Genomic DNA, 14,908 nt, shown 5'->3' on the forward strand with positions numbered 1-14,908 from the left:
GAGTACGGACCTGTCAGGTACGGTTTCACAATTGCGCGACCTGGAGCCGAGGTGCCGGAGTGGTGCGCGAGGTGAAGGAGTTTGAATGAGAGTATGTCCTGTCTCGAGGTGCCGACATATGGTCCAGACTGACCTGAGGTGGGCTAGTCCGGGTTTTTCCCCTCGCGGGCTTCTCTGTTAACCTCGGGATTCTTAGGGAGAGCTCGGGTTTCACCTCCCAGGAAGTGTGGATTCCTTTTGGGGAGCTTGGGCCTCTTCTTGGGGAGCTCGGGAGCTCGGGCCTCTTCTTGGGATATGACTGTGCTGTCGCCGTGCCGAACTGACATTCCTGCCAGGTCACTCCGTTTTCTTCCACGTATCGCACAACTAAGGGATCGGGCCGAATCTGCCTCCATCAATATTATATATATATATGATTAACCAAAACTAAATCAAAACTATCGGTTTTTTAAGAACATCCACAGGGATGAGAATTAATCTATCCTTGGCTAGTTACTCCGTCCCCAGCCTGCTCCGTCCCCACTCCGTCACGGAGTAATATTAAACCTTTTGGTCCTAACAAGTGACACGTGTAGTACTCACGTTTAATATTACTCCGTCACTCCGTCCGAGTCTTTCATGGTTAGTTACTTGTTTGTTAGCAGACGGCAAACGGCAATTGCCATGTGAAGTAGCTCCACACTGCCACAGCTGTTAAGTTGAGCTCCTACAGGCTACAAGAGGAAGAGGATTTTGAAGTCTGCAGCCAATGGCGCCCCTTCCTCCATACGCTGCTTAATCGAAATCTCTTGTCTTCGCCTTTCCCCTTCTCATCCTCACTGCCCATTTAATGGGTGGAAGTGGAACATCTCAATTGCTGCACAACTTCCTCAAAAATGGACGCAGGCCAGCTTCTCTTTCTGTTGAAGACGCGTTGCTTTTATTCGATGAGATGGTTCGCTTGCGACCCTTCCCACCGGTTCGGGCTTTTGATAAACTTTTGGCTTCTCTTGGGAAAGCGAAGCTTTATACAACAGCTATTTCTCTGTATAGAAAGATGGGTTCTTTACCAATCCTTCCCACTCTTTATACTCTGAACATGGTAATGAATTGCTTCTGCCACTCGAATCGAGCCGATTTGGGCTTCTCTGTACTTGGAGTCATCCTGAAACGAGGCTATGAACCAGATGTTGTGACTTTATGTACCATGATTAGGGGACTTTGTGCTGGAAATGAGATCGCCCAGGCGATGGAATTGTTCTACAAGATTGTAGACAAAGGTTACCCATACAACGACGTCACTTATGGAACCATCATTAATGGGCTTTGCAAGACTCGAAACACCTGCAGGGCTCTTGGAATCCTCAGAGAGATGGAGAAAAGGGGTCAGTGTAAACCCAGCTTACACATATATAACACAATCATTGATGGTTTGTGCAAAGAGGGACTCGTAAACGATGCCCTGAACCTCTTCTCGGAAATGAAAGAAAAATGCATATCACCTGATGTTGTCACCTACAGCTCTTTAATATATGGACTCTGCAATCTTGGCCGGTGGAAAGAAGCTTCAAGCATTTTTAAGGACATGGTGGACTGTGAAATCTCTCCAGACATCGTGACCTACAACATTTTGGTGCGTGCTTTGGCCAGAGAAGGTTTGATTAGCGAAGCACGTGCTGTATTTGAAGTAATGCTGCAAAAGGGAGAGAAGCCTAATCTTATCACTTACAATGCTTTGATTCATGGCATGTGTCTTTCAGGCCTGTGGGGAGAAGCCACGAGGTTGTTAAATGAAATGAAAGAAAAATGCATCTCACCAAATGTTGTGACCTACAGCTCTTTAATTTATGGACTTTGCAATCTTGGCCGGTGGAAAGAAGCTTTAAGCATTTTTAAGGACATGGTGGACTGTGGAATCTCTCCAGACATCGTGACCTACAACATTTTGGTGGTTGCCTTGGCCAAAGAAGGGAGGCTTAGTGAAGCACGTGCTGTGTTTGAAGTAATGCTGCAAAAGGGAGAGAAGCCTAATCGTATCATTTACAATGCTTTGATTCATAGCTTGTGCCTTTCAGAGATGTGGGAAGAAGCCATGAAGTCGTTAAATGAAATGGTGGAACGAGGACTCTTACCCAATATTGTGACCTACAATTCGTTGGTGGATGCTCTTTGCAAGAAAGGAATGGCTACAAAAGCACACGAGATATTAGAAGTAATGATTCAAGCAGGGGTGGAGCCTGACATTATAACATACACAGCATTGATAGATGGATACTGTTTACACGGTGAAATGAACAAGGCAGAAGAAATCTTAGCTTCCATGTTGAGTAGGGGTCTTGAACCTAATATATTTACCTATACCGTGTTAATTAATGGCTATTGCAAAAGCAAGAGAATAGAGAAGGCAGTGCAGCTCCACAGTGAAATGTGTAAGAGAGGATTGGTGCCTGATTCTGTTACTTACAACACTCTCATAGATGGATTGTGCCAATTGGGATTGCTGAATGAAGCTGAAAATTTGTTGATGAAAATGGGAGAGATGGGTTGTTCTCCAAATGATTGCACTTTCAATGTCATAGTACGTGGATTTCTCCGAAAACATGAGATAGATAAGTCATTCCAACTTCTTAATGAAATGGCCAAGAGAGGATTCTTACCAGATTCAATGACTACATCTATAATTATGGATTTGATTGCAAAAGATGGTTTGGATCATAAATCCCTTCAAATGTTTCGTGCATTTTTGCAATATGATAATTGAAAAGTTGTCTAGAAGACCATACCCAAAACAGAGGACCTCAGGTGGCTAGAAGATGTCTGTGTAGGCTGCTAAAGGGAATTTGCTATATCTTTGCTTTGGTTGTAGTTATTCAAAGTATATATGGGAATTCTTTTTTGGTCTCTTTGACATTGACATTTGGGATCCAAGATCCCCGGGAAACATTTTTGCTCATTGGCCTACATTAAAAGGAAATACCTTGCTTGGAGCTGTGTACCTTTTTCCACTTGTAGGGAAGTTTGGAAGGAGAGAAACAGAAGAATTTTTTAAGACAAAGCACGAGGGGAGGGCAAATTCTATGATATGATGTAAACAAATTATGGACTGGATTCTCATCTTACCGGAAGTTGGAGGGATTTCATAAGAAGCATTTGAAAATGGTTTTTGGTCTCTATTTGATCTGGGATCAAGGAATTAATTCTTGTGTCTGAATTTTTTGTTGTATTTTTTGCATCTCTTATTTTCTCGGACCGTATATCTGGTGATTTCTCATCACATTTTTTGCTATATTTATTTTTTCTCTTCTTAATAAACTTTTCACTTTTATTATATATATATATATATATATTTATATATAGGTTTTGTTGATTTTTTCTATGCTATTTTGTTGGGACTTATTCTGTTGGTTTCAATTCTGAAATTGGAATTTTCAAAAAACAATTCTGAAATAGGAAGCTTTTTGCAATTCACCTTTTTACAAGACTCATGGGTTTGGCCAGCTTCCAACTGCTTGTTAAAAGCTTATAAAGTGCTTTTAAAGGCATGCCAATCCTGAACCTTATTTATTTGTCTTCCAAAAGAAACCCAGTTTTCTCTTGTTTAATCATTGAACCTACTAAATGAAACCGATTTAAATTGTGTTATTTGGATAATTGTTAAACATTTTTAACGTTTTATTTTTACGTCTAGCTCTGTTATGTTGTCTGACCAATGTTAACAAAGCATGACTAGTTGTCAATTAGTCAACAAAGCAGTCAGCTGAAGGCCCTACCAACTACATCACTTGCTAGTTGGTTGACACCCACATCATTTGTTATTTTTGCATGCTAGTTTCTTTAAGCATTTGCAGTGCGACCTGGTTGGATCATTGGGCTATTTGAAATGACTTTTTTCCATATTTAAGCCCATGTTGTAATTCTTGTTAGCCCTACTCTATTTGGAGAAAAACACATACACACAGCGCGAGGTGGCGTTTGATTGTACTTTTTAGATGTCTGAATTTGAAAACTTTGCTTTTCAGATGCCATTTTTAATTAATATGCCCTCTTATTATAGATCTGAAACTGGATTTCATATCTTAATTTCTAAGAGGTGGAGAGGTTGCTTAATGCACTCGGACGTAATTTAGAGGCTGCTTAATCCTTCATGTAACTCGAATTGAGCCCTCACTGTGACCTAATGAAGTTCCACTGCCACCACCGCCACTGCACTCTCTCTCTCTCTCTCTCTCATGTCTTCGCATCATCGCCGCTGCAAGTTGCAACGACAGTGGTTCCTTCTCTCCCTCCCTATCTTTCTGCTACTGTCGCTATAAGTTGCAGCGATGGCAGTTCCTTGTCTCTCTCTCTCTCTCGCTCTCGCTCTCACTCACTCACTCACTCTCTTTCTCTCTCTTTCTCTCTTCCCTATCTTCTCACCATTGCCACCGCCGCTGCAACTTGCAGCGATGGTTTGATGAGTAGTAATAATAAGATTATTATTAATTATAAATTATTTTTATTAATTATTAATTATTTTAATATTTTATTAAACATTAATTATTTTTTTTATTTTTATTAACTAATAAGTTTTAATTATTTCATTAATTTTTAAAAATTATTTTAATTTTTATTTGTGTAAATTATTAATTATTTTAATATTTTTATAGTCATTAATTATTTATAAATTTTAATAATTTCATTTATTAATTTTTAATTCATTATTTTTTATTTGTATTGTTTCAATGTTATTTTGATGTTGAAAATTATTATTTATGACATAATGCAAATTGAACTCAATATTTCTAAATAGTATGTTCTAGGGGTAGAATAATAAAATCAATAAATTTCAGATGGTAAAGGGTTGATCCAACACAAACAAACTTATGAATTCAGAGCCTTTAAAAAGTAAAAAAGCACACATGCTTCTTTTCAGATTTCAAACAAAAAAAAAAAACCTTTTAACTATTCAGATCTGAAATTTCAGATTTATTAAACGCCACCTGAGTGAGTGATCATATGTAATTTTTCTATCAAGAGGAGGTTCAAAGGTTAACTTTCTGGTGAAGTGATTGGTTTATGATGAAATTTAATGTGTTGTGAAGATAACATGTAACTTGTGTAATCAGATGAGTCTTGGAGATGATTGGTTGGTAACTGTTATTGTGAAGAAAACATGTAATTTCTAGGCTTTTTTACCAAACATGGCTTCATGGCTTTTCTTGTAGGGCCTACCTTGCAACACCAAAAGCTGGTGCATGAAAGTCCTCCCCAATGGGCACTGAATATGATGAGGGCAGATTTGGCCCTCCAGTGAAATTGCGACACGTGGCACCTCGTGACAACTAGGCAAACACCCAGGCAACAACTTACCAAGTTGGTGTCCCACCCGGGCACCGGTCTGGCTGGCCTGGCACGGCCTGGTGTGACCTGCACGCGGCCTACGAGCGGCCTGCACGCGGCCTGGCGCAGCCTGCGCGGCCTGCGCGACCTGGCCGGATCAGCCTGGCACATGATCCGACCTGGCCGACCTGGCAACCTATAAGACGCCCACCGAGAACCATTAACGGCATACCCGTGAGCACAGTAGCTCACCAAGGAGCTCGCCAAGGAGCTCGGTAGCTCACCAAAGAGCTCGCCAAGGAGCTAGGCAGCTCTCCAAGGAGCTAGGCAGCTCTCCAAGGAGCTCGCCCCCAAGGAGCCAGACAGCTCGGAAAAGCTCGCCACAAGCAGCTCGGCATAGCTCCCCCGGGCAGCTCACCACTTGTAGGGTAGCTCAGTACAGAAGAGTAGTTTGGCGTATCGCAGGAAGATCTCCTGCCTGACAACCTGGCCCAGACACCGACTCGCCGACTGACACAGGCGCCGACCTGACAACCTGGCCCAGACACCGACCCGCTGACTGACACAGGTGCCGACCTGACAACCTGGCCCAGGCGCCGACCTGGCCGCCTGACACAAGCGCCAGCCTGACAACCTCGAGGAGTTCACCACCGTACCCCGGTTCTAGTGGGATATGATGAGGCTTACCGTTTGAAGGCTTTTCACCCACCTAACCCGTGAGGACACCACTATATAAGGACTCCGACCCCTAAAGCCAGAGGAGAAAAAAGAAAAAGGATGGTAACCCCTGCTCTCTAGCTCTCTCATTTCTCTCCAAGCTCTTCGGAATCAGAATGCTAACTTAGGCATCGGAGAGTCCCCGCCGGGAAAATACCCCCGAGTCCTCTGATTCAGTTCTCGCATGTCCCTCAGCTCCCACCGCCTACAAAGGAGAGGAAATCACCTCACGCAGAGGGTAGTCGGGTTGCGCTGCACCAGGCAGTTCGCCACCAGGGAGTTTGCCACCAGGCAGTTCGCCACTAGGCAGTTCGCCACCAGGCAGCTCGCCACCAGGCAGTTCATCACCAGGGAATTCGCCACCAAGCAGTTCGCCACCAAGGAGTTCACCACCAGGCAGTTCGCCACCAGGCAGTTTGCCACCAGGGAGTGCCACCAGGCAGTTCGCCAGACAGTTCATCACCAAGCAGCTCGCCACCAGGCAGTTCGTCACCAAGTAGCTCTCCACCAGGGAGCTCGCCCCCGGGCAGTTCCCCACCAAGCAGTTCGTCACCAAGTAGCTCTCCACCAGGGAGCTCGCCACCAGGCAGTTCTCCCCCAGGGAGTTCGCCACCAAGTAGCTCATCACCAAGGCACGTCACCACCGGGTCAAATAACGAGGTACTTAGCCAAAAAAATTTATACATCACAAAAAATGGTACGTGACCAGAAACGATTACATCAGAATGCTAACTACCAACCAAACGTAACCCCTTCTTTTATCCAAACTTGAGATTGGCAATGCATATAAGCTCGCATTGATGGAAGGATATGATTCCCGAAGAATTCTGGCCTATGATCAGAAGTTGCTTTTCCAAGAATTTTAGCTTATTCTTCCTCATCAAATTGCTTCTTAACTCCCTTAGAATGTGAATTCCTTTTAAATTTTAAAAGTAAAGAAATAAAATATTGAGCTATTTAAACTCAAGCACTCCCTTAGGCTATGTTTAGTTTGAATAAAATGCAGGGAAAGTAAAGGAAAGGTAGGGAAACCTTTACAAACCTTGTATAGGTTTTCCTGTCTTTCCCTACCTTTCCTTTAAACCAAACATAGCCATCATTTCCTTTCCTTTCTCATACCATTGGGAAATTGGAATGAATGATGCCAAAAGCCCTAGGACTTCAATTTCTCAAAGTAGTTCTTCTAGCCTTTTTCTTCAACCTACAAAGTTGATAGCCCTTTCCCCTTTATTGGAATTGAACCTCAAACACTACTAACACTATTGATTATTCTATTATTTTATACGAGTACATTACTTAATTAAATTTTGTTTTGTTTTGCCTTGTGGAGAGCTACCTTGGCACTTGGCTGACCATCAAATAGTAAACAAAAACATAAAGAAAAAGCAACATCCGGAATGTTAGAGGTTTGGGAGGCCAACTCAAAAGGACTCTAGTGAAGGAAACTCTTAAAAGAGAAAATCCAGACATAATTATTTTGTAGGAATCAAAGAAAGAGGTAGTAGACAAGAAATTTATAAAGCCATTTGGGGGATAAGGGGAAGGAAATGGGCAATTGTTCCTGCAATAGGTTCATTAGGAGGCATTGTTATAGCTAGGAAGGAAGAGTTCTTTGGGCTAGAAATTGACAAGGGAGATTTCTCGGTCTCAGTCTTATTCACCAATACAAAAGACAGATTCAATTGGATTATGGGAGGAATTAGACTCTTTGCATGGGGTGAAGGCATTCATTGGTGTGTAGCAGGAAACTTCAATGTAATATGATTCAACCAAGAACACTTCAATGATAGAATTCTAACAAGAAGTATGAGAAAGTTTTCTAGCTTCATCTCCAGACATAACCTTTGTGACATCCCTCTCAAAAATGGTCAATATACCTGGTCAAATATGCAAGAAGTCATAGTTAGTTGTAGACTAGACAGGTTTCTTTTATCCCATGATTGGGTGCAAAGATTTCCCAACCTAACTCAAGACCTTTGCCACCGTTGCATTTCAGACCACTAGTTCATTAAGCTGAACAAAGATCTAGTCACAATAGGAAAGCCCCCTTTTAGACTAGAAAAATGGTGGACCTCTCACAAGGATTTTAAGAAGCTGGTAGCTAGTTGGTGGGAGGAGTTTGAAGTAGAGGGATGGGTTGGATTCAGGCTTTTACAAAAATTAAAATTATTGAAGAGGAAGTTGAAATCTTTGGGAAAAGAACATTTTAGAGCCTTTGAGGATGAGAAAGGAGGATGCTCATGGAATTGAATGAATTAATGTAAAAGAGAAAAAAGGGACTTTAGATGATTCAGACAGAAGAAGGATTGAGCTGAGGAAATATTGGGAAAAGATAGTCAGAAAGGAGGAAATTTATTGGAGGTAGAGAACAAGAGTGAGATGGTTGCAAGAAGGAGATAACAATTCGGGATTTTTCCATGTTTATACCTTGGGGAGACAAAGGAAAAACTTCATTTCAAAAATAAGAGTGAACCAAAGAGAAGTGGAAATTTCTGAAGAATTCACTGAAGCCTCTCCTTCTTTAAGAGCCTATACTCTAAAGAAAGCTAGTGCAAATTCAGATTGAGTCAATGGAAAGGATCAACCTAGTTGGTAGATAAGAAAGCCTGGTTGGAAAGATGCTTTGAAGAGATGGAAATCAAAGAGGCAATTTTCATCATATATGGAGATAGGGCACTGGTAGGGTGTGTCTACAAAATTTTTGCAAAAATTCTAGCATGAAGACTAAAAGAAGTTCTAGAAGATCAAATTTCTCCAAATCAGTTTGCCTTTGTTAAAGGAAGACAAATTGTGGATAATATTTTAATTGCAAATGAGTGTGTAGAAAACAATAAGGCTCTTGGGAAGCTAGGGGTACTAGTAAATCTAGACCTTGAAAAGGCCTATGACAAAGTTGACTAGGAGTGTATTTGTTTGAAATTGAGGGGCTTTGGCAATAGATGGATCAAATGAATCAAAGGATGCATTCCCTCATCTTGGTTTTTTAGTGCTCCTAAATGGAGAGCCTAAAGGCTATTTAGACAAGGTTGTCCACTTTCTCCTCACCTTTTTACCTTGGTGATGGATATCTTCAATTTTCTTTTAAACAAAGCCAAACTACTAAGCTTGATCAATGGCTTTGAAGTGGGGAGAGATTTGGTTCAGATTTCTCATTTGCAATTTGCTGATGACATCATCATATTCTTAGATGCTTCCTTGGAAAGCATCTCTAATGTGTAGAGGGTGATTGATGTTTTTGAATCAGTTACTAGGTTGAGGGTCAATTTTAACAAAACTAGTATTGTACCTATAAACTCAGTTGAAGAGAGCCTCCTAGAGAACTTCAAATCTATTTTGGATTGTAAAGTGGAAAACCTTCCTTTTTCCTATTTAGGAATGCTCCTCGGGGGCAACCCAAGTAATGCTGCTCGATTTGAGGAAGTTCTTGAACCAAGGTCGCAGTTAGATAATCTTGCCAATTGGGTAGAGCTGAGGTAAAAGGACGAAGCCACACTCCAAGATTTGCAAGCAAGAAAGCAGTTAGAGGCCCAAGGAGTTATCCCCGAGTAGATACTCCGACGCTCAATTTAGTCAAGGAAGATGGGTGGTTGGGCCGAGTAGTTAGAGAATGGTGTTGGTTGAAGCAGAGTTATGGTATGAAAAAAGTTGGATCCCATACCTTGAGCAGGAGGTACCTTTTTATATGCAAGAATTTGTGTTCTCATCGGATGAGGCTTTTGGGGTTATTGGGATGAGGTTAACCATTGAGGTCTTCAGGATAAAACCTAATCCCCAGCGGAATTGTCTCCATTTACTCACTTGTCTTGGTTGCACTTATCCACATGACATGGCATCGATGTGGCCGAGGTGATGAGGTAGACCACGGAGCGCTTATCCACATGACGTGGTGCTAACGTTATCAAGAAGATAAGGTAGGCTACAGAGGTGATACGATGCTGATGTGGACAAGGTGATTAGGCAGCAATGGAGGCGACAAATGGCATTTGGGGCCAACTAAATCATAACCCAAACACCACTCCCCCTGTTCTGAAGTCGAGGAGTGTAGCGTTCGGCTATGGTGTAGCATGAAAGAGTTCTTTGGTTCTTGGTTGAGGAACTTGAAGTTGAAGTTTGGTTAAGCCTGCCATGTGAGTAGTGGACCTTGGGATTGAACCGGTTTTTGAGTGAATCGGCCGGTTCAACGCTCACGTCATGCTAATAGAAGGAACATTTTGCCTTCCTGAGATTATGTGTGTGTAGAAGTCAATGGCGTCAATTTGCTATTTCTGAGCTGTTAGAGTGGCGTTTGATCCCCACCGTTGATCTCGCCTTGATGTAGATCACTGGGGGTCATATAAATAGGGGGAGAAGAGCATTTCCCCTTTGTCATTTGTGAAGGAAGGCACTTGTAGAGCTCGACAAGAAGTAGTCTTCGGTGTTCGATGTTTAATTCAGCTCTGCAGCCTTTATCTTCGAATTTAGGTAATATGTCTTCTTTATCTTTCCATTCTTCTTTTTCTTCTACTTCCACTACTTCCTACTCCGAGTACGAGCTGAGGTCTCTTACTGAGGCTTCTATGCTTGATGTTCACAAGGCCTACGACTGGGGGACCGAGGCCAAGGACTTCAAGGGGTTGGTCATTGATTTGGAACCACTTCATGCTGTCTGACTCCCGTGGATATGACTCAAATCCAAAATCTATATTGCGTCCCTACAGAATATGAGCTCAGGTGTCCGATAACTGGTGAAAGGTCCACATATGCTTGATCGGGCAAGCTCTGTGAATATGAGAAGAGTCTGGAGTCTAGGTTGAGGTTCCTATTGAACAAGGGGTTGGTTGAGGTGTTCATGTAGTACCGGGTACTACCAGTGCAGCTGATGCCAAACTCCTTTAGGCTCTTAATCAGTCTCTTATTTCCTCCAACTAAAGCACCACTAGCCAGAATATTACTACTTCTCAACCCAACAGCATATCAAGGTGTTGGTTGGGATTTCATCCTTGGTGAAGCACTAGAAGGAGAAGTTATTCTTTGTGCACTATCCAGGAGGCTCACCTTTGTTGACCATGCTCCAGAAGTCAAGGACGAAAGTAAAGCAGCCTAAGTTGAGCCGCCAAACTGAGGGAGAGAGGGCGACAATAGGGATGGTCGAGGATGTTGATGTGATGTACTATATGTCCTTCTCAATGTTGATCCACACTAGGCTAATGAGCGAAGAGGCCGGTCTATTTGTTGTTCTTGATTTTTCAATTTCATCTTTTTCGAGATCTTGACTTGTATTGATGTAATGTTTGTTTTGGTGTAGGTGTTGGGATGGAAAATCACGAGGAAATTCTCCGATGGATGAGGACTAGGCAAGACAAGCGTTGTTGAGCTATTCAAGGGGCTCAACCCTGATTTGAGGTGATGCCACTAAGGTCTACTGAGAGGACTCCCCGACATCAGGTCGACCTGGAGGAGGGAACCTAGGCCATTCACTCCCTTTCCCTTTGGGGGAACATGCCATAGGGTGGCAGTCCGCCCATCCACATGCCTCAATGGAATGTCCATTCTGAGGATGGACTTAGAACGGAGGGTGTACCCGAGCAGCTTCTCCATGGCATCTTGATGAAAGCCGTTAGGTGGGGGGCAGTAGAGTCCATGAGCAGCACCCTAGAGAGTTGTGGTGCTGACACTTGGTTTCTTTTTTACAAAATGCTTGCTCTACGATTGTAGTGGTCGATTGTCTTCAATCAGTGCAACATCTCTACGAGGCAAGCCATACTGAGGTCCTGAACCTGAAGGCTCGGTTGGTCGAGATTGATGCGGCAGGTGCGCGAACGACCGTGCTGGAGGCTAAGGTTCCGGGTTGAAGCACTACATTGATGAGCAGTCTGAGATGGTGCACTGGCTGAAAGGGCACGTCAATGAGCTGAAGGAAGTGTGGGAGAGGCTGTGGATGGAGGCTAACGAGAGGGAGGCCCGGGCACGAGAGGAGGCAATTGCTTAATTCAAAGCTTCCCAAAGTATTAGCACGAGTTGGATGACTTTGCAGCACAATCCTTCGAGTTAAGGTTCACCCTTTGCCAGGACAAGGTTCTTCGGTGGTTCCTTGACATGCAATCATTAGGACAATGATTTTGCTTGTGTTTCACCCACAAGAAATGCCTTCTTCAATAGTTCTAGTAACATAGTAAATGATTTGTTGCTCTATCCCGGAAAATAATTCTTTATCATCATCTCCAATTTAAAAAAATTTTGAGCCTCAACATTAGGCCCTTGTCTAAATGTTTGTGCCACATCATTTAACTCATCATCTAAGCTTGAATAACCAAATGTATCATGTAGCATAGCATGAATATCATCATATTGATCTAATTCATCATCTGTAATATTTAAACCAGTAGGTATAGAAGTTGTAGCTTCACCATGGAACACCCAATTGGTATAATCCTTTTTAAATCCATCACATACAATATGATCATAATAACACATGGACACAAAATCTCTCCCTCATGATTTGCATTAGCAAATGCAAAATCAAGGAATTGCACTGATCCTTCCAAGTAGGCCATACTTGATCTATATAATCAAATAAATTAAGACAATTAAATATTTCCAAGTAGGTCATATTAAAGATAACAATTGACTACAAAATCTTTTTACACAGATACCTTCATCGAAAAATCCAAACTCTTATCCATACTATGTTTGTCAACTACTCCCAATAAGACCTACAATCAAAACTAAATGGAGGCAGGGAGAAAATCATTTTCAGTCTTCAAATATGATAAAGGCTAGGACCCTAACTACACATACAACATCATAACTAAACTAGCAGTTTCATCCCTCAACCATCCAATAATCACTTAGGAGTCTTCTTCAATCTCCAATCTCTCATGGTCTACAGATAATGCCAACCCTAACTATCTTTCTTTTTCTCTTGAATTTAGCGCGAAGAAAACCCCTTCTCTTGCCTTTAAAGAAAAAGCTTCTCCTTTTGGTTTGTTACAAATAAAAAAGTCAGTACTCATTAACCAAAAGAAAGAGAATGAAAGTCATGACCTGTTGGGATAGAGTGAAGGTTGGAGACTCTCCTTCAAACCAAGATCAATTATTATAATAATAAGTAATGTAATACATTTAATTTCCTTTTGTTGGTTTGTTCACAAGGAAATGCCATTTCTCTAGTTATTTCACTTAGAAAACACTTTAGGCCAAGTGTGTTTGTCTTGAACATTTTGATCAATAGTCTCAAATTGTTTTACCTCACAAGCTTCTTCCGTTCCACGTCTCTCTAACAAATTTCTACATTTCTTTATGGATGTTTAAATGACCTATTGGGCTAACTAAAACTTTTTTTTTTCTCTTTATTAATTGAGAGTAAATGCCAGCAAACAACTAGTGTATGCATGTAAACTCTTGAAAGAAAGGAAACGATATCAAACAAATAGTTCATACAACTCTTTGATTTCTTTGCTCTATATGTACAAATGGGACTCATGAAAGAGACATGTCCAACTTTGTTTTATGGTGTCTTTCATGGGTCCTACCCTGTTTGGTGAGGCTTCCAAGAGTTGCATATGCTTGTTTGATACCTTAGAACTATGGACAAAGTGGGACCTGCTTTGTCTTGTGTGCCTTTTGCCCGAGATGACTATTCCCTTTTGTCCTATAACCTTAATCCGCTATTCCCTGAGATGATGAGGAAAACAATAATTCAAAGATAAATAAATAAAACAGGTGAACTGAAAAATGTAAACAAATGTTCACGCCCTGTTGCAAAACTAGAATTATTATTTCAAAGCTTTTCCAATGCAGAACCCACTTTGACATAAAATGGTAGAAAAAATACTTACGGGGGTATTTTGATAATTGTAAGTGGCTTAAGGACAACAATTCTTGGCAAAACAAATAAAAGAAAAAAGAAAAACATAGGGGATTAAAGATATATTAAGACATGAGAACTTATAGGTATAGGTATCCTTCTATCATGAAAAGCAACATCAGAAGCCAAGCATACATCCCCAATGGATGCCTCTTTTGCCTGAAAATATACAAGATAAACATTTTGATTTACATGATGCTTTTGCAACTTTCAATGTCATGTCACAAGGAAAACCATCATTGGACATTAAAACATGGAAAAGATCAGAATAAATTAATTCTACATTAAGTAGAAATATTATTTGAACAAACTAAAAATAGCATATAGAAACAAATAATCCATCCTCCTTTCCATCGTTGATCAAGTAAAAGGGATAATACAATTTAACTATAAACGACAGCCAAGTAAGAGGGATCATTTTCATACACCCCACCTGAAAAGCCAAAAATATGAAGTCCCTCCAACCAATTTACAAAGGTAGAAAAGAATCACTATACAACTGATAACAATCCCTTAAGTTCCCTGAACTTAAGGTGTAGGAGTTGTGGTTGGTAATGGTGTAGGAGTTGAGGAGGTGAGTTGAGAAGGACATGGGTGTAGGAAAAAAGGGTCTGTATTGGCAACAAATTCTAAGAACCATACGAGAATGGATCCTTTATGAGGATAGGGGAGCCCTAATATTGAAGGCCTATTAGGGCTATGGAGCTGCTGATTCTTTTACAACTAACAATATTATATAAGAAACTGGAAGGAAGTAAATGATTCTGCCCTATGCAGGTCAATAGTACATGTTTAATGGTGCCCACCACAAGCATCATATATCAAGCTGAATTTTGGCGGGCAACCTAGGTATCAGGCACTAAAGTGATTAAAAATCACATGGCAGACATCATGATTATATATTTGGAACCTATCACTACTCGGGATTCAATAGTATAGAGCTAAAGGCTGTTTTGACAGGTTTGAAAAGGTCTAAAGATATGAAGTACAATAATATAATAAACAAAGAGGACGTGGTGAGGAAGGGGTTGAACCATAGGGTAGTAA

At 41.2% G+C, this 14,908-nt stretch overlaps 1 protein-coding gene across 1 annotated transcript; it reads left to right on the forward strand.

Annotated features, from left to right (window-relative positions):
- Positions 1-600: 600 nt before the first annotated feature.
- LOC104607821 (uncharacterized) lies at positions 601-3,150 on the forward strand. Its single transcript, XM_010273549.3, has one exon. It carries the CDS (start codon positions 830-832, stop codon positions 2,738-2,740), a length of 1,911 nt encoding a protein of 636 aa, XP_010271851.1. The 5' UTR covers positions 601-829; the 3' UTR covers positions 2,741-3,150.
- Positions 3,151-14,908: the final 11,758 nt, after the last annotated feature.

Source organism: Nelumbo nucifera, chromosome 7 (assembly GCF_055504915.1).
Source record: "Nelumbo nucifera cultivar China Antique chromosome 7, China Antique-T2T, whole genome shotgun sequence".
NCBI lineage: Eukaryota > Viridiplantae > Streptophyta > Magnoliopsida > Proteales > Nelumbonaceae > Nelumbo > Nelumbo nucifera.